Raw genomic sequence first — 20,490 nt, 5'->3', positions numbered from 1 at the left:
AGGTAACTCAGATAAGACATGACAGCACTATTTGTCACACAGCACTTACTCCAAGTTCACCCGAAATTGGGGTGGCCATTTGTGTTAGCTAATTGCCTTCGGCCAAAGGAAAAATAAGCTTTTCCTGTCTCTTCAACAGCAGGTAATTTTACAACTTGGAGCCTGGCACCTAAGTTGAACCACTAGCATCGCTCCCCTCCCCCTGCCAGGGGCAGATCTTCCTTAATGTGTACATTTCAAAGAGATGGCTCCCAGGCCCTTGAGAAAAACATTTCTAGGTTGTAAAACTGGCTGGAGGCTCACTTCCTTTTAAAGAGATTTATATACATCTCAAAGGGACAGAGAAAGAATTTACAAGTTTTCTAAAGGAAATATCCTAAGAAAAGGGGAGCGGTGGTTTAGTTACCTCCCTTCCCTCACGTGGGGGGAGTACTGTGTCAGGAGCTCAGCAGGGCTCCAGCAAGGGTGGACATCCCTCAGAACTGATCCTACAGTTTGAAGAGACAAGACCCAAAGACCATAGGATGGGGTCACAATTTTTATTGGTTCTCAAGCTCACTGGCCTGCACATGAAGATTTGTAGTAAATGCTGGGTAAGAGAGAGAATGAACATAGAGACCCCAAGTCAGAAGGGGTCATTTAGCTCAGCCTGAATGCAGTCACCCCTATACCTTCAACCCTCCTTAAACACCAGCAGAGCTGGGCACCTTACCACTTCCTAAGACAACCCATTTCACCATTGGACAACTGTAATCATTAAAAATTTCCCCACATATTCATAAGGGGGGGAATCAAAATTAGAGAGTGTTTTCAAAGCCAGGTACTTCTCCACAGTAACCCCAAGGAGCAGCTATCTTGCCCTCTGTCACAGATGACGGAACTTAAAAACAGAGAGGTCAACTAAAAGCCCAAGGTCACACAGATAAAGGAAAAGCATATACTGTGTTTCAGTAGCCACTCATTTAAATGAAGATCCTGTTTTTACTTAGAAGATTTAATAATAAACAATATTACAGTATGTTGGGATGGAGCCGACCCCCTTATCTCCCAAGGAATACAGCGGCCAGCCAGTTCTAGCTGCCTTGGACCCTCGTGGTTTCTCAGGGATACTGAATGGTTTTTCTCAGTCAGTGTTTCCACTGGGAGCTCTGGGCCAAGTTGCAAACCAGCACACAGGTTGTTTGTGCTGTTCTCCCCCACCCCCAGAGGGGAAGCAACACCAGAGGGTGAACCCTCAGGGCTTCCTCCACCCTCTAGGAATACCACTGACCATGGACTTCCAAAAGCAGCCAGATGTGTGGGCCAAAGTCACCGTGAATGACACCAACATGCTTCAGGTGGAAAGGAGTCCCAGTGGGCAGTGATGAAGAGAGAGGGAAGACAGGACAGTGAGGTGAAGATAGGTATCTTTTTATTTATTTGTTTGATAAATATTTAAGTGCTTATTATGGGGCAGTTTTTACAGTGCTCACCGTCTGAGGGGAGAACTCCTGTGTAGCCCTTGTTACGTGTTGGGCTTGGTGGTTATTACCCCCATTCAGTCCTCACAACACACCCATGAGGTTGATGCTCTTACTGTCTCCATTTCACAGACAGGCAAATGGAGGTAAAGGAAGGTAACAGAGCTGGCACCAGACCACAAAGTTCGTGAGTGACAATGCTGGAATTCAAGGCCAGCAGTCCTTTCTCCCAGTCCGCAGTCATAACCTGCTCCCCTCCTGGGCCAAGACAAGTCACAGGATAGGTGTTCTGCCACGGGAGCCAGAGCCCCGTGGGAGCTCCTGGGAGGGCATGGTCTGGTCTGGTTTGAGCCCACACTGCTCAACTACGCTGTGCGTGTCTGGTTTTAGTCAGACCAACGTATTGCTTGCCCCCACCAGCCCCATGACTAGTACCAGGTCACAAACAACAAAAGATCCGAGCAGAAACAATGACTAAACACCACATACCCATGTCCATAAACAGATGGCTATGGATGCCCGCCTGCATGGCCTCTTTGTGGCCATGCACTTTCCAGGCATCTTCCAGATGGGAGAATAGCCACTGCCCTCAGCCTACACCAGATTTAATCGACCTGTGAATGCTGCAGAAGGGAAGGGAGGAATGAAGGCTAATTATACCCCTGTTCTATGCCTAGGTCCAAAATCTTCATGATGAGGGCATGGCATCCTGCACCACAGTCCCTGATCTAAATTTGGCTTTGGAGGGACTCTATGGAAAACAATTGTCCTGAAATTTAGAGAACTAGATTAAACCGGGACTGAATCCGCCTAGGATTTGTGGTGGCTGACTATCCCCAAAGGCCCCAGGAAAACCCATGATGTGGGGACAACCCTGACTGATTCTAGATTCCAGAATACTTGGAGCTTCCAGGGACAGATCTGAATGAGGCCAACCCAACCACTCATGAGTGGCCTGTGCAAAGTGTGGACGCAGCCTCCACAATGGAGAAGATCACTTCGCAGCCTGAGAGCTAGCCTTGAATCTCATTTATTCATTCATCCATTTGTCCACCTGTCTGGCTGTCTATCCATCCATTCAACAGTATCAGAGAATCAATCCCTGTGTCAGATTCTGGGGCTGCCCTCCAGAAGCTTCTGGTCTGGAATAGGAGAGAGATCATTGTAAAAACAGATCATTCGAATAGAAAGTGACATGAGCAAAGATAATTAACAGGGGAGAAGACCCAAGTCTACCTGGTATATCAAGGAGATTTTTCTCAAGAAGGTAAAAAATTGAGGGTTAGCATTTAGAATGCTTTTGGCATGTTGATAGAGAAATTTTGATTAAGAAAATTTAAGTTTGTATTTTCTATACCTGTATTTTATTTTTCTAGTCATTGTACTTTATTATGTACTTTATTATGTATTATGTACTTTATCATGTTTTACAAATGTATTGGTCTGTGATGGATTAGAAATTAATGACAGCTTTTGCTGCAGACAGTTTGAGAAGTGCTGCTCAGTTTCCTTATCTGTACGATGGGGCTAATCATAGGACCTACTCATAGAGGTTTTGTGAGGATTAAATGAGCCCTCAGCACAAATGCTGACATAGAGGGAACAGGCTGGAAGTGTTAGAAGTTCTTGTGGCTAATGTTACTAAATTGGTAAATTGGTGAGAAAGGGAGAGGGGTTTAGAGGCAGGGAAATCAGGTCCTGGTGTCCTGAATAAACTAGGCAGGAGACATTCCAGGCTTCAGCCATGGTGGTGGGAAGGCTTCATGGAAATAGATGAAGAAGTTCCAAGATACTTAGTGAGTGGGCTCTGGGGGGCTTTTGGGACCAGTCAGATGTGGGCATGAGAGTCATGAAGGAGTCTTGGAAGACTCCCAGGTTTCTGACTTGAGGATTTCACTTGACTGGGAATCCTGGCTGGGGAGCAGGTTTGGAGTACAGGCTAGGACAGGATGATCAGGTTGAGCTGGAGGTAACTGGGAGGTATTGCAGAAAGAATGACCTTCCTTTTCTAAGTAAGCTCTACATCAGACATTGGGCTTGAATTCACAACCCCAAGATCAAAGGTCACATGCTCCCTGACTGAGCCAGCCAGGTGCCCCAGGACGTAATATATTTTCACGTGATTGAGGCCTCATGAGAGAGGTCTAGACTGGAAAGGGTGGCAACTGTCCGACTGTCCACCTGTTCCTAAATCCTCTCATTGGGCTTTTCTGGGGGCTCACCCTCCTTGGATACCAACGGTGACAGCGAACTAGCGGCAATGAACAGACGCCGCTGTAGCACCATGACCAGAGGCTCTGAAGCCAGGAAGTCTAGATTTGAATCCAGTTCTGCCACTTAACAATTCTCTGTTGTCCTGAGAAACTGACTTTCCTTTCATGTCTTCGTTTTCTCAAATTTAAAGTGAAAGTAATAATAAGGATGAAAAACGAGTGTTTGTATAGTCCCTCTACTTGCTGTCACGGGGTTTGAGGACATTCTCCCTTCACCTCAGCAAACAGCTTCATCCAAGGGAAGTGGCCTGAGGGCTTCCTCACTCCTTATGACTGACAGAATTATCAACTGAACACACTTGCAAACACCCGCCAGTGACGTAGACGGGCCCAAGGGGGTGATTATAGAGTCTGCCTGGAGTCCCACAAGGTCCTTCCCAGGGATGCTTTTGTGTGACACCCTCTGGCCTCCTCTCAGGCTGTCTTCTTGAGTCAAGCTGTCTCCTAGAGCCTTCCTGGGCTTGCTTAGCCAAGATGTACCCTTGTCCCTAGCCTCGCCTGTCTTGGGAGGATGGCCGGTCCTCCAGGGACACGCATCCCTGGCAGGCTGGGCCTATTCCTATCAGACCGCACCCCTTCTGTGCCTACGGTTTCCATCCAGGAACCCTCATTTCCTTTGGCCCTGATACCTTCTCCTTCTAGGCCCCCTCCTCAGGGACTTCTCAGGCCTGCTGCTTGCCCAGGGCACCCCGAGCTGGAGAACAAGAGCTTTTCTGCAGGCCAGTTACACTTAGCTGCTCCAAGTCAGAAATTCTGCTCCTGCGGAGATCATTAAATAAGGGCCCATGCTATACAGAAGGTGCTCAGACATGTGAAAAGATGCTCACCACCATTAGCCCCCAGGGAAATGCTAACCAACCATAATGAGACGACACCTTATACCTATCAGAGTGGCTAGAATCAGAAAGACCCGAAATAACAGGTATTGACAAACGTGGAAAAAAAGGAACCCTTTGCACCCTTGTTGGTAGGAATGCAAATTGGTGTGGCCACTGTGGAAGACCGTATGCGGGTTCCTCGAAACTGAAAATAGAAATATCACAGGATTCAGTAATTTCGCTACTAGGTACTTACCAAAGAAAATGAACACTAATATGTAGTAATAATAGCCCAGAATATGGAAGCAACCCAAATGCCCATCCATAGGTGAACAGATAAAGAAGAGTGGTATGTGTACACACACACACACACACACGAATATTACTCAGCCATAAAAAAGGAGATCTTGCCATTTGCAACAACATGGATGGCCCTAGAGGGTATAATGTTAAGTGGAATAAGTCACACAGAGAGAAAAATACCACATGATTTTACTTATATTTTGGAATACAAGAAATAAAACTGAACAAAGAAGAAAAGAGAAAACAAACAAACCAGACTCAAATACAGAGAACAAACTGGTAGTTGCCAGAGGGGAGATGGGTGGGGGATGAAGAGGTATATAACTTCAGTTTTGGAATAAGTTGCAGAGATGAAAAGTACAGCACAGGGAATTTAGTCAGTAATACTGAAAACACTGCTGACTGGTGGTGCCTATGTTTACCATGGTGAGCACGGAGTCATGTACAGAATTGTTCAATCGTTCTGTTGTACACCTGAAACTAACACTGTATGTTAGTTATACTTCAGTACAAAAATAAAATCAAGAGAATTATTTGTGAGGATCTGGGAAAAAAAGAGAACTTTTGTGCACTGTTGGTGGGAACGTAAAACAGTGTGGAGAGAACTCAAAAATGAAAAAATAGAACTACCATATGATCCAGCATTCCTACTTTTGGTTATATGTTCAAAGGACACGCAATCAGTACTTCAAAGAGAAATCTGCATTTTCATGTACAGTACAGCATTTTTCATAATAGCCACAATATGAAACAGCACAGTGTCTGCCAGTGGACGAATGGATAAAGATGTATGTATACAATGGCGTGGTATTTAGCCATGAGAAATAAGGACATCGTGCCATTTGCTACAACATGGGTGAACCTTGAGGACCTTATGTAGGTGATGTACGTCAGACAAAGAAGGATGCTGTATGACAACCCACAGAATCTAAAAAGGTAAACTCCGAGAAACAGAGTGGTGGCTCCTAGGGAATGGGGACTGGAGGAAATGGAGAGATGTTGGTTGGTTCAAGGTTGTTTCTACTTGTAAAAAATTTCTGAGTATCTAAGGTATAGTGTAACAGTGATAATTAATAATACTGTAGGATAGCCTTGAAAGTTGCTGAGAGAGGAGATCTTAAATGTTCTCACCACAAAATAGAAATGGTAATTATGTGACGGGATAGAGGTATTAGCGCATGCTGTGACGGCAATCATTTTACACTAGACGCTTGTATCCAATGTGCATGTTCAAGTTAGACAATGTTACATGCCAGTTACATCTCAATGAAGCTGGAGGGAGCAATAAATAAAGGCCCATGCAGAGGGCAAGGATAGTCCTTCTTTTGGTCTTAAAAGGCTCCTGCTGAGTAATGCTGAGGAGGAGTAGGGAGGCAGGAGGTGAGAGAGGGTGCAGCTCTGCAGAGCCCGCCCCTTACTGGCTGTGATCCTGGCTTGCTCAGTGAGATGCTACGATCATTTTGGAAAGTGAACAAAGAAAACTCTCTTAACAGGTGCAAAGCCACTGGCCCAGTATCACCCTTTGAAAATCCATTCTGCAGAAATAGGGCTGCCAGTATATAAGAAGAGAGTCACAGGAGGATTACGTTTGTAGTGACAAACATACAGAAGAACCCAGGAAGTCACCTGTCCATCGGAGGGAGAAGGGTTGTATTAAGTGGTGGCACATTCAGGCGCTGGAATATTCCATGGCTAGTAAAGAATTAGTCAAAACTACCTCCACTTCACCTGGGTGAACACGTATGCCACATTTTTTTTTACATTAAAAGGAAAAACTACTTGGATAGTAATGAGAATGAGTGGTTCCAGTTTTCTAACAGTATAAATATATATGCATTTGCATATATTTATGTGACATAAAGTATTGATGGTTATTCATACTAGTTATTCAAACTGCTAGAAGGGTTACTTGAGAACAAGAGACTTGGAGGAGGCAGCTTTTTAATTTTTTCTTAACAGAAGTCTGTCTTGTGTCCCTTGTAAAAATAAGCATGTATATTTTTATGATTCAAAAAAGTAACAAGCTAAAGAGTAAATCAGCTGTGCAGCGTGTTAGAAGTCCAGATTTCCAGGCTGTATCTTTTGAATGAGTTTCCACAAGAATGGGGCCATCACTTACGCATTTGAAAAAAAGGTTCACAGGTGATTTCCTAGCCCCTAGCTATTCCCCTAGCCCTGGGAATCTGAGCCTCAGCAAACCCATCTACATAATGGGCTCAATGAGACCTCTCCCCAGGTGTTGTGAGAATTAAGTGACAAGCTACCCTGAGCACCGACAGTATGCAAGCTCCTTCCTCCTAATGACCCCCAAGGCAATGGGAGAGTCACCACTGTCTCCCAAAAGCCACCTCCGGTTATCCCAATCAGCACTGTCTGCCCTTTCTCTGAACGTTTGCTAATTTTGTTTTATATTTTTAGCATTTCAAGTGTTTCATGTAATTGTTTTATCTGTAATCTAAGAATAAGACTACATTCTAGAAGGAACCCATTGCATACTTTCAGATCCACTGAACATGTTCTGAAAACCAACATCCGAGTTGACTAAATGGATTTAACTACTTGGGCTCCTACGTTCTTCTCCAGACCCCTGTTATCAGGGGATTTCATCCCTGCTTGACAGTCCCTCACCTGTTGGCATTTCACCAAGCTCTGACCCTTTGCTCTGCCTTTCCACTTGGGATGTCCTTTCCGTCCCTGCATGCCCAGTCAAACCTGTCAGGTGTTTGTTTAACACTTACTGAGCTCCTACCATGAGCCATGCCCCATGCAAGGGGCCTTACAAACATCTTCAATCTTTGCAACAATCCTGCCAAGTAAGCATTATTTTGCAGATGGGGGAAACAGAGGCTCAGGAAAGGCCCGGGTCTTGGGACTTGTTGAAAGAGCTGGGACTTGAACCCAGGTGTGTCTTGGGCCCTGGATTTGGGCTCCTCTCAGACCACAGCACCTCACAGACAGCGCTGCACTCATCAGTAATCGGATGGAAAGCACCTGTGATTTAGGACCTGGGAGTTCCACAGAACCCTCCACTCAGATTCCCAGCCTATAGAAGTGCATTTATCATAGCAGCTCCTAGACACAGGAGTGTCCCCTCAAGGCATGTGACTCCCCAGACTCGTGGAATATCATAAGCCAATCTCCTTCCTTGTCATCTGTCCGCTCCACTCAGACACAGGTGCCCAATGTGCCTGCCGGCCATGCAGGGGATGCTGGGCCAGCCTGCCTTTTTCTAATGAGGTGGGGCAGAGGTTTGTCTTCTCTCTCCTCCCCTGTCTCCTCCCTTATACAGAAGTAGGGACTGCAGGGGTGAGGAGGGATGTTGTCTCTAGCCCTCACCCCAGAGAAGCTGTCTGCCTGTTTCCCTCACTTAGAACTTCTCTATGACTACTGTATTGAAAAGCATCAGGGCTACAATCTGGCAGAATCCCTGGGCTCCACACCAGGGAAAGTTTCTATCTGGGCTGCAAGTTCACACCAAAAGGCAATAATACTGTGTTTGTTGCTACTAGCCCTCTCCGTTAAAAAATAAGAGCCCCCTTCGTAAGTCCTTTGGTCACAGTGCCCAAGAGCTGTTTCTCTCTCTCTACTAGGCAGGCATACTAGGAGTCTAGGTCCTGGTCTAAGGGTTTTAACAGGTTCCGTCACTTCCTGGAATGTGGAGGCCTTGGGTTCTGTTACTACCTCAATCTGGACATTCCTGGTCTTCCTGAATATTCTGGATAAAGATGCCATGAGTGCCTTTCTGCTGACTCCGAGTTATTTCTGATCCAACTGTATGTGGCGTCCACATGTTTGAACTCGTTGGGGCTGGAGGGCAGTGGAGGGCAAGGGGAGGACCATGGGTCAGCTTTCTTCCAGAGAGTCACCCCAAAACGGGGACATCCTTGGGGTTGGAGCAGCTCCACAGAACACTCTGAACAAATTCCCATGATCCCCGTCTACTAGGCCAGCAGAAAATGGCTGTCCCCTCCCAGTTCTCCCAGAGAGCAAAGGGTTCAAGTTACTTCACCACCGCTAGATCTACTGCCACCCCTGGGCACCAGTATCATCTCTGTTCTATTCGGCAAGTAGAAAGTCACAAGCAGGAGATATTTATAGTCCTTCCCTGTAAATCAGAGGCCTTTCCTAGGGCTCCTGATATCATACATTTACAACCATTACCAGACTCATCTCTCACAGGTAGTTAAGAACCATCTAGTTCTGCGAGATACTGTAGAAGAGTGGGTGCCTTCTTCCCTGACCAAGGAAAGAATTCTGTGTGGCTTCAAGACAGGGGTGGGAGTGACCTCCAAGAGTCACCTTCAGGACTGGCTCACTGCAGGATTCCTGGCTCAGTGGGCAGGAACTCCCAGCTGACACACAGATGAGAAATGGCTGCTCCAAGCTGTGGTGGAGATGGAGACCCGGGGCCTCTGTCTCAGAACCAGTCCTCTTTCTGCCTCTGAATACCCAGGGCTCCCCATTCCTCATCCCACCTCCCAACCCATGATTTTCGGGACCTTCTTCGGTCACCCCTTTAGGAAAACTAACCTGGTGTATGGCCCGTTCTCTAAGGATAGGATTTCATCATGAACTGGCAGAGTCTGTGGAGACAGGTGGCCCTTATGCTCTTTGCTGAAATGGAGCCTTAGCCCACAGAAGGGTTAACTCTAAAGCCTGGGTTTTGGGGAAAAGCACCTCTAAGTGTGGAGGCGGAAGTGGAGCGTCCACACAGCTAACACCACCCAAATATCCTCTCAGAGCCTGCCCAGTCAGGAAGCCCTCTTGCCAAGTACTAGTGGTGGTTGTGTTCTTCTCTTTGAGCAGAGTTAGCTGAACAAGGACACAAATTCAAAAACAGGAGAAGTGGCACTTCTGGAAACAGCACAGCGGCTGACGGAGCATAACCTTGTCACAAGGGCGCTAACTGCCACCTCACATGATTCTAGTTGACCCCATGCTCAAGGTCACAGAACCCAGGGCAGCGCTGGAGGGAAGGTCTAAAGGGCAACACTGACAAGAGCTGAGGGAGGGTGGCTTGTTCTGGTGACACATGTCACCCTCCACGCCCACCAGAACACGGGCAGCCAGAGATGCCCTCCACTCAAGAGACCAAAGCAGGGTTGACCATAAGCCCCCGGGAGCCAACCACGTGAACAAGCAAACAGGAAACACATTTTGCCACAGATGAAGCACGTTTAGGCCAACTGTGCAACAGGTTTACCTCTGCTGGGGGCAACACAGTTGCGTGGCCCGTGATTAATGGATTCGTGATTTCAGAAATGAATCTCTAGCCATAGTATTAGCCAATTTAAATTGGGTCCAGCTGTTGGGTTAATTAGTAATTAGCTTCTTTTGAGACCCTCGAGATGTTCATTTTCCTCTTATTTATCCCCCAGTCATTGTTTTGATGCCGCTGAGGTTGAAAATCATCCCCAGAAACGAACGGATTAGTTGAAGGTTAAGGTTCCAAATGCATTTAGATACTCCGTTAAGAAAAATTCCTAATTCGCCGTCCAAAACAAGCCGACCAGCAAGGTGCTGAGAGCAGCGCCTCACCGCAGAGTTGTTGCGGGGACCGGTCGCCTGCGCCTGTGTGCGGGGAAGAGCGGGCCGCAAGGCGCGCGCTCTGGCGGCTCGTCTAGGGGTCACCACGAAGCCCTCACCCGGGAGCAGCGCCCCTGAGAGCTGTTACGGCTGTCCTCCGAGGTCCCGCCCGCAGCCCTCGGCCCCCTGCTCACGCGGCGCCTCACACTGGCTCTAGCAATGCGCCCCGCTTGGCAGGTATAAAGTCGGGTTTCAGGGGCTCACTGACCTTGGAGCCGGAGTCTCCCACGTCCCGCTGCCCGCAACAGCTGAGAAGTGTAACCGCAGCTGGCCGCCTTGGCCTTGAAAAGGCTCCGGGCTGGGCGGGGCGGGGGCCCATGTCGGCCAATCCCGTGTCTGCCGTCGGACGTCAGGGCGCGCAGGCTCCCGCCGCGGTGCCCTTGAAGGCCGGCGTCGGACTCTTCCCCTGGGGCCAAGGCTCTCCAGCACCTGCCCTTTCTCCCGAACGTTGCCCTCCCCCACGTCCCGTCCTGTAGGCCGCGGCTCCCGGGGCTGTGCCAGGTTCCGGGCCTGCAGCCTGGCTGCCCGGACCGCTCAGCCCCGCAGCACTCGGCTTCGGCTTCGGGGTGGAAGCGTCGGCAGGGGGGCTGCCGCACCTGTTAGGGGATTTGTTTCCAGGTTCCCTCTGCAGCCCCATCCCGCGAGGGAGGAACGGGGAGGCGGCTGGCTCTGGAGGATGTCCCCGTCCGCGCGCCCCAGCTGAGGGCTGAGAGGTAGAAGATGCGTAAAGCTCCCGCTTCCCCGCTGCTAACCAGGCTCTGAGCCAGAGGCCAGAAAGATGTCCTTCTAACTTGTTGTCTAGGGCCTGGATTCAGGGACGACAATCACGTTTCTCTTTAAGATCAAGCCATCTGAAGTAGACTGCTGGACGATTTCCCTTTCAATCCGCACCAGTTTAATGCATCACCCAGAAGGCCCTGCAGGCCACATACCTGCTGAAAATAGCCCTCCTTGGGACATGCGCCCCAAACCAGAAAGGTTGACTGTAAATAGCAGTGACCCACGAGGACTTGGCCTGCAGCCCTGACATTTCAGAGAGAGCTGCCAGGGTCTCTGGCGATGGTCACGTACCCAGCCTCTATGGCCAGGTGCACATCACTAGCTGGTTCCTTTCCCTTTTTTTTCTTAGGGTCCAGCCGGGAGCAGGGGATAGAGCCCAGAAATAACCTCTCAGCTAGAATGGTTCTCTTTCAGAGTTTCTTCTTCTTTTAATTACGACCCAAAGCAAAAATACATGTTACCTTTGCATGGGGTTACTGACTGGGAGGGTGCATGAGGGGACCATCTGGGGTCTGGGAAGCTTCCTGATTTGGGGGTGACTGGATGGGTGCAAACGTGTCTAAAAATTCCTTAAGCTGTGCCCATAGGATTCAGGCACCTTACTGAGTATTGGTCATATGTCAGTTAATATATATGCTATCATTTTGACCTAGCTTACACCGAATCGAAATTTTTATGAAGCCATATTTACCCTTTCTTCATATGATATACTCAGATATTTTCTAGGCTCTTCTATGTTATCTCATTAAAACATTGACAGATTTGGACCAACCAAACTGATTGCATGATCTTCTAGAGTCCGAGTTCGCAGTCTGCACATTCTGTTATGAGGGACCATGGTCTCTCCAGCCCCTGGGGGTCGCCCCCAGCAGAACGGGCAGCAAGTTGGAGATCTCCAGGGCTGACGAGCTGCTTAGTAGACTGGGTTCTGCGGGTTGGGGTTAGGGTTAAGGTGGTGTGTGTTTGGGTGGGGGGTAGTTTAGGCTTATTTCTTCCTAAAATAGCTCTTTTGCAGGCCACTGTTTCCAGGCATTTCAGGCACCAACTGAAATAAATCCAGTGACCCTGAAGGAACCCAGATCCCAGACCCAGAAAATGATGAAGCTTTGACGAACATGGAGACGTCGAGTTTAAAGAACGGCAGTTACAACGAGAAATTCCTCTTCTTTTTCTTTCTTCCCCAATTCCTTACTAATGGACATTTAGTCCTCTCCCACTCCCCAAGACCCCCTCCACCCTACCTCAAGCCCTCATCTTTTACAGGGTCATTTTACAGAAGTAAGTAAGGTCAGAAGAGAAGTGGGCACATTGCTGAGAAAACAGGGTGTCACTTTTCTTTGGGCGACCGGGCCATCTTGAAGCTTACGACAGGGGTGACAAGTGGCTCACCATAATTTCACAGTTGCTAAATTCCTTCATACTTGATCCCTGTCCTATGCCGTTTATCCCTTTCTCATCGCTGCCAACTCCTAGTTCAGGGGCTCTCTCCACACCCAGTTGCCAGTGCGGCCATGAAGCTGGCTCTTGTCATACAAACAGGAACAGAAGGGAAGCCGGCAGCTGCCATGTCCCCTGCTTGAGAGGAAATCTGTCCTGGGCTTACACTCTTTCCCATTCCTGAGGCCAGCTGGAGGCTGGATGTGTTGCCAGGCAAGGGCAATGCTGTGTGGGGTTCCTGAATCCCCACCAGCCTAATTGCTCATTTCAGAATTAGAAAAGGAAGCCAAGGAAATAGGAGATGCCCCAATCCTTTCTCCCCTCACTTCTCACTTGTGCACGACAGCTGCATCATGCTCTCTTCAGCCCGAAATGTTAGCACGACTTCATTGACTTGACTACAGTTAGAGTATTTTTATCGACATTATTCCATGTAGTCATTGCAGTCATTATAAGGGCAGACATGTATCTTATTTCCTAGGTGACGAACTTGGCCTCAGATGGCTCAGTAGCCCATCCGAGGTTGGAATGATGGCTGGGCCAGGTCACCCGAGCACTCAACCTGTGCATGGGGGTTGAGCTGCCATTCGATGAACTGGCCTGTTTGGGCAGGAATGAGGTTCTATGTGCCTGGGGGTGTTGAAAGGTGGTCAAACATGGGCTGGGGACATCACAGGAGAGATTCAAGCACTGGAGAGACAGTGGGGCCAACGGCCCTTGATATTTTTTCCGAGGTTCTCTGATATTTTAGTGCCCGCAACATGGGCTTCTTCCAAACTTTATTTTCTGCTGAACTTTAGAAGTAAACAAATATCTGAAGAAGCCCATTGCTGCAAAGAAGACGAGGTAGAAGAATGCAAAAAAAAATCAATGAAGAGACTAATGAGATTTTCGAATCAAGAAAGGCGAAATTTAATTTGCATATAGGTATAACCCACACCCCACCTGGCAAGTGTTAGGCCACAGCACAAACCTCTCTGTCAGAGTCACAATTGTCAGCAGATTTGCAGAGTTACTGGACACAAACATTACGCTTCTCAAAGTAACACACGGGTCTGTCCATCATACACACAAACACACACAAATAACAAAGAAATACATTTAAATAATTCTCTGCCAAAGAGAGATGAGGATGGTAATCACGTTACCTCACATTTGGATAGCACTTTACAGTTCACAATCTAACCCATTTTGTCCTGACGACAGCCCTGTGAGGTAGGCGGCACAGGAATCACAATTAGTTCCATTTTGCAGATGAGGGAACGGGCTCGAGGAGGTTTTAGCACTGACCTAAGGTTTCCCCACTCGCAGGTGGACATCTGGGCCTCAGACTTGGCTGGGGCACCTCGGCCAGCTCTTTCATGACTGCCTTTCTAGGGAAGAACGAAGTGGGTTGTGCGAAAGACCGTGGTTCAACATCCTGTAGAACTCTTCTTTTTTCTTGGGCAGATGAGATCAAGTACAATCAGCCCTACAATTAATGGCAGGCTGTGCGGAGGCCAAGATGAATAATTTTCTCAATCATCCCTGTGTTTACACCTTCAACAAAATAGTTGTTTTCTGCCCTAGCTCTGCCCTTCCTTGATTTTTAAGTCACTTACGGCCGTGGAGAAAAATGACACTGTGATTAGATTTCATTGACTCAAGTCTTATTACCAGGATTCACATAGTGGCGCCAATAATCAAGTCATTATCTACACATACAATCTGCCGTCTTACTGAAATGAAAATGAACCATGTTCATTTATTCCTTCTGGCTGTGCACATTAGCCTGGCTCTATTCTTTAGCCATAAATAGTATATAATTTATTCCACCATGTAATATATATCCCACATATAGTATATCCTATTTCAATAGCAGTAAAAATGATAAAACATCACAGGCTGGATTTAAAAAATCTTTAAAGCAAAGAGAAAGATTTTTTTCCAGGGGGAATAAAATAAAACTTTGCAAACAAAAGCTAAATAAAATCCTTTATTTTAAAATAAAAGTTATTTGGGGGGGGATAACCCCTCTATTGCATTACTTTTTAAGTTAAGAATTTTAAAAGTGACCCAGTCATTGCCGACCCAAGTTTTTATCTTGTATAATACAGTGAGAGAAGAGGTGCTAGCCCATCATCGTATACTCCAACTGGGAATGTAACGTACTTTTCTCTTCCAAGTTATTCAGTACCTATGAGTTTCATTTGTTTTTAAGCAGTACTTTAAGACATATGAAATCTAACAAATAGTAATGGGAGCTTTGTTGGAGAGCCACTTAAAATATTGCAACAGTAGTTCAAAATTCTCTCTTTAAATCCCTTCAGAGAAACACTAAGGAGAAGTGACAACATTGTACTTCATGCTTAAACCTGTCACATATTGTATTGGCTTAAGTAAGAGATTTGTCCCTGCAGCAAAACTGGATGTCTTAGTTAATAACCAAAGGCATCTCCTAAAAGTCCCAAGATAATTTCATCAACAGTACAAAATGTGGGCATTCATCTGAAAGCATGAAATTGGCTTTTACTTCTGACTTTCTAGGTTAATTTTGCAACAATACAAGTGTTTGCCATTTGGTTGACGGGCTGACCTGCCTCCTGCTCTTAGAAGAAGAGTCTCATATAATGGAATATAGGCAGACACAGCTGGGAGTGCATGCTCCAACAATAAACACAAACTTGAAAGGCAGAAGATGGGTGCTTTAACATTCAGAAGCACTACAAATTGCTCTTGGCTATTTTAAATGTGACCAAATTGAATTTCTTAAATGCATTCTTATCCCAGATGGTCCAGAAATGGTGCATATCATCAAAAGGAGCTCCCTTGGAGGTAGAGTTCCCTCTTTTTGCAGTTCCAGCAAGTTTTCAGACTCCAGTAAGCAGGAGGGGCGTGTAACTCAAGGAAACGCTAACGGTCACCATAGCAACTGACGGTGCCCGTAGCTTACCACTGGGGGGCGCTTCCCACATTCTGCAGGAAATTGGCGAGACAGCTTTGTCACGAGCTGAGGAAACCCTGGCTCTCCAAAAGGGGAGGAGCATTTGGAAACGCCTCTATCTCTCATCTTTCTTTAGTAAGAAAGGCTGCAGTGCCTCTGGGAACATTTGTGTCGGACAAATAAGGGTCCACACGCAGAATGACCTCTTCCCGTCTGGAAGACTTTGCGGACTTCAAAGCAGAACGCATGGACCTTTCCACATGTTGTTCTGCCTGAAACTACTATGTGTGTGGTGCTGCCATTGATTTTTCGTGGTTTTTAGTCCACCTTCCAAGACTGTGTTAAGCTTTATTTTCCTTTTCTTCGGCAAGACCTCGAGATGCTTGGTGAAGCTGACATATTTATGAGTTCAAACCCTCAGTACGTGAACACTGAGATACAAGTTTCAAGTTATGCATCATTACAATCCAAACAACCCATGCTTCTTATCATGCGTCACGATGCATCAACCTCTCATTTGAGACTAAAGAGAACAAACAAGCAACTTCTTAAAAAAAAGAAAAAGAAAGCATTCATAAGTAACCCTCCTTGGGTTTAGTGCTACACTGTTGGCTAATATGAGCTATTTAAAGTATTTTTGGAATGGTCTTCAAATATTAGAAGTATTTTCTTTTACTTACTTGGTATTTCACTATATAGTTATGTACAGAGATGGCCCTTACCATGCAGGAAAAATGTACATTCTTTCCGTCTAGGGTACATTATCAACGCTAGTACTTTCACTGGGCCTTATGAGCCAGCAAGCTGAATTTATTAACCAGCCGTTAGTTCTAACAAGATCATTAAAGTGCAAAGAAGGAGGGAAAACAGCGAGACAGATCAATTTTTTCAATGTCAGAATCAATGTACTTCATGCCCCTAAGAGAAATCATCAGGTACAAGAGGCTCAGGTAACAACAACTCTGTATTTTTCCTCTTTCTTCTTTTAAAGCAGAGCTCTCCCTGAGAAGAGAAGAGGGAGGTAAACGTGAGATAGCCCTATTTCTTCCACAACCACAATCCTGGGAAAAGGAAGGTTCCTTCCCCAGCACAGACTAACCCCCGCATTGAGTCTTCAGAGAGAAGAGCTGTCAAGTGGTTGGTCCCATCTCCTATACACATAGAATATTTTCACTCATAAATATCCCAAAATTTAAAAACAAAGATGACTGGGGAAGAACTGTCTACCAACAGCACACAGACGTGTAGGTTTAAAAAAAAAAAAAAAACTCACGAAACAACGTTTTAAAAAATACAACCAGTATTCATAGTGAGCGTAAAAATGGTCTGTGTAAATCAGGGAAAAATCCCACATTTCTGTGGGGAGGGTGAAGGGGAAGAGCACAACAAGGTGCAGAGATGATTTTTAAGTCTGTCTGATCACTCAGCCTAAAACCCTGTGGCAAGGTTGTGGCCTTCTGTCCCCTTCCACAGTCTCGTTGGAGAGGCGTGCAGGCCTCTCTCTGCAGACTCTGCATCTGTGTCTCTGAGAGCACCGGCTCCTTGGGCCCCACAGCCTCAGGAAGGAGCCCCAACCCCACCTGAAGACAGCCCCTGGCTGGGATCCCCCGGGGGCAAAGCCTACCGAGTTTTAAAATTTTGAACAAAGTTACGTTCACGCGGCTGTCATCGTGTCTTTCCTGTGCTGTTGCCTAAAGACCAAAAAAAGCAGTCTCAGAAATGCCATTCCTCCAGCGTAAGTAGTTAGAATGCACTAAAAACCATGCACATGCTGTAGACTGAAATTGCTCATGTGGGGGCCCATCCCTACGGAGGAAGCCTCGGCTGTTCTGGAAGCTGGTAATACAGAGAATGTGACAGAGGCAGTTATAAACCCTAAGAGAAGGTTGGTAGGCGTACCCAGGCCAGCGAAATGCCAGACGAACAGCTCGGGCCTTTTCCAGGATCCTTGTCCGCGAGCTCTAACAGAGCCCGGGCAGACTCGGAAACCGACCTTCTTACCCGCTTCCTTAAAATGCCTCCCGGCATCTCCTATATTACATTCCCTCATGAAAAATGCACCATCAGCTCTACTGAGGATCAATCTTTTCTCCTTCCCACCCCAAGTCTGAAAGCATCTGTCTTTGACCCCAAACAGCTGGGCTTCCCTGGCTGGAGACAGAATTCCAGGTCCGTTCCATCCTCTTCGGTGCGCGGAGGAGACTGGCTTTGTCTCCGTCCCCGGTCCTCACGGCGCTGTGGGAAGCATGGCATGCACAGTTCCGTCCGGCCCGCTTTCCAGGAGACGTCTACAGACTCAGGGGCGAGGCCGGACCTTCAAGCAGGGAGCCGAGGTTCAATTTTTAGTGACAGTTCATACAGCGTATCTTCATCTATGATGAGGGCTTTGTCAAGCAGGTACTGAGTGACCTGGAGGAACAGGGAAATCCTCGCTTTGGATTCTTTCAGAACAGGAGTGTGCACATTTTCTGAACGGAATCTGACACAATTCAACATTTTCTCTTGAACATTTAAAAATGTTATATCACGGTTTTAAAAATCATGAATATATTCTCATTGTACAAAAAAAAAAAGAAAAGAAAAGAAAAGAGGAAGGGAGGGGCGAGGAAGGGAAGAAGTGAAGAAGGAAAGGTAGAGAAGGAAGGAAGAACCATACATTTCCAGTTGTCTCCCAGCTCCTCACCCCAGGGACGTCCCTGAAGAGGCACCACTGTTATCATCTGGTTCGTATTCTCCAGAGTGTTCTGTCTTTCTAGATACTACATGTCCTTATAGAAATCTTTTCTTCCCTTATAATTCTCAGGTACACCTTATTCCGCTTCCGTCTCCTCAGTGTAGGTCAGGGAGAGCTCCCCATATCAGCACAGAGAATGTGAACTGCCGGACAACATCAACATGTGATCTCCCCGAGTGCATTTAACAATCTCTTACTGATGGGCGCTTAGTTGTTGTCAATATTTCACGCTTACACAAAGCGACAGTGAAATCCCTGTTAGCATATTTGCTTAGTGCTGACGTGGGAATGTTCTTTTGGGGTAGACGCTAGCAGTCAAATGAAAGGAAATGACACTAAAATAAAAATGTTGGGGCCTGAAGGATTTCTGTGGAAACACTGCTTTAATTTTATTGAGATATAACTTTTGTAAGAAAAATGGATAGTTGGATTAGTTTTAGTATAAATATCACAGTTCAGGACCATTCCCCTACCCCAACAAGTTCCCTCCTTCCGCTCCCCCGTCAGTCTGCTCCCAGGAGCGGCCCGTGCTGTGATTTCTAGCACCATGCGTTTGTTTTGTCTACTCGAGACTTTGATGGAAGTGGAAGCACACAGTCCATACTTGCGTGTCTAGCTTCTTCCGCTCAGTGTAACGGTTCGAAGTCCTTCCATGTTGTGGCGTCTACCACTAGCCTGCCCTGCCGTTGCTGAACGGTGTGGCATCCTACAGATCCGCCACATTTGTTGATCCTTTCATCTATTTATGGACACCTGGGCCGTTTCCAGGTTGGGGCTATTATTAAGAAATGCTAGGAATTTCTTCCTGGGTGGCTCAGTGGGTTAAAGCCTCTGCCTTCAGCTCAGGTCATGATCCCGGGGTCCTGGGATCGAGCCCCACATCGGGCTCTCTGCTCTGCAGGGAGCCTGCTTCCTCCTCTCTCTCTCTCTCTGCCTGCCTCTCTGCCTATTTGTGATCTCTGTCTGTCAAATAAATAAATAAATCTTAAAAAAAAAAAAAAAAAAAAGAAATGCTAGTAATGTTTTATACAAGACTTGCAGTGGGGGTGTTTTCATTTGCCCCGGGTAAATACCTAGGAGAGAGATTCCTGGGTCATAAGGTAGATGCATATTTAATGTTTCAAGCAATATCCACACAGCAGGCACAGTTTTCTAAAGAGGATGGGCCACGTTATTCCCACCAGCAAAGCAGAAGACTTGCGCTTGCTCAGTTCCTCATTTTTTAACAGATGATGCAAAGATATCCTCCCAAAGTGCTGTACCTATAGTGTGTGAGAGTTCCTGGTAGATCCCACACGCTGACGTTTGCTATGACCAATATTTTAACATTTTGTTTATCTGTCAGGTGAAAATGATGCCTCATTATAATTTCCATTTTTTTTTTTCCTTCTCCCTAGTAAAGTTGAGCATTTTAAAAATATTTACTGGCCAGTTTTGATTCTTATTCTGTGAGTTACCTCATCTGTTCAAAGCTGTGCTGATTTTTCTACTGAGTTGTGTATACTTTTCTTACAGACTTATAGGAATACTTTCCTTCTCTTTGTTTTACCTGTTACACATGTCAACTGCTGTGGGCACCTGGGTGGCTCCGCCAATGAAGTGTCCGAGTCTTGATTTCAGCTCAGATCGTGATCTCAGGGTTGTGACATTGAGCCCCTCACCAGACTCCATGCTGGGTGTGGAGCCTGCTTAAGATTCTCTCTCTCTCTCTCTCTCCCTCTGTCCTTCCCCTTGCTTGCCCCACACCCACATGCGCTGTCTCAAAAGAAAACATTTTTTTAAAAAAATCACTTCCTAATCTAAGTGGTTTTATTTTCGCTTTTTAAATTACTATCTTTTGTCACATAGAAGTTTTTTTTTTTTTAAGAGTTTATTTCTTTATTTGACAGACAGAGATCACAAGTAGGCAGAGAGAGAGAGGAGGAAGCAGGCTCCCCACTGAGCAGAGAGCCCGATGCGGGGCTCGATCCCAGGACCCTGAGATCATGACCTGAGCCAAAGACAGAGGCTTTAACCCACTGAGCCACCCAGGCGCCCCCATATAGAAGTTTTTAATTTTGATGCCGCAAACTTAATTAAGCTTATCTTTTATAGCTCATACCTTCTTTGCTTAAGAAGTTCTTTCAAATCCAAAGATTGCAGATATTTTGTACTATATTTTATTCAAATAATTTAA

At 46.4% G+C, this 20,490-nt stretch overlaps 1 protein-coding gene across 2 annotated transcripts in view; it reads right to left on the bottom strand.

Moving 5' to 3' along the window:
- Positions 1-17,896: 17,896 nt before the first annotated feature.
- LOC111148374 (Ras protein specific guanine nucleotide releasing factor 2) overlaps positions 17,897-20,490 on the bottom strand; it is a 250,627-nt gene continuing 248,033 nt past the window's right edge. For both annotated transcript variants that reach the window (XM_022504878.1, XM_022504879.1), the window contains exon 27: positions 17,897-17,989. In XM_022504878.1, coding sequence (XP_022360586.1) covers positions 17,897-17,989 — 93 coding nt within the window. The remainder of the gene's footprint in view (positions 17,990-20,490) is intronic.

The sequence above is a fragment of the Enhydra lutris genome, unplaced genomic scaffold (genome assembly GCF_002288905.1).
Source record: "Enhydra lutris kenyoni isolate GAN:26980312 unplaced genomic scaffold, ASM228890v2 scaffoldscaffold19, whole genome shotgun sequence".
In the NCBI taxonomy this organism is placed as follows: Eukaryota; Metazoa; Chordata; class Mammalia; order Carnivora; family Mustelidae; genus Enhydra; species Enhydra lutris.
This window is presented reverse-complemented; position numbering and strand designations above follow the sequence as displayed.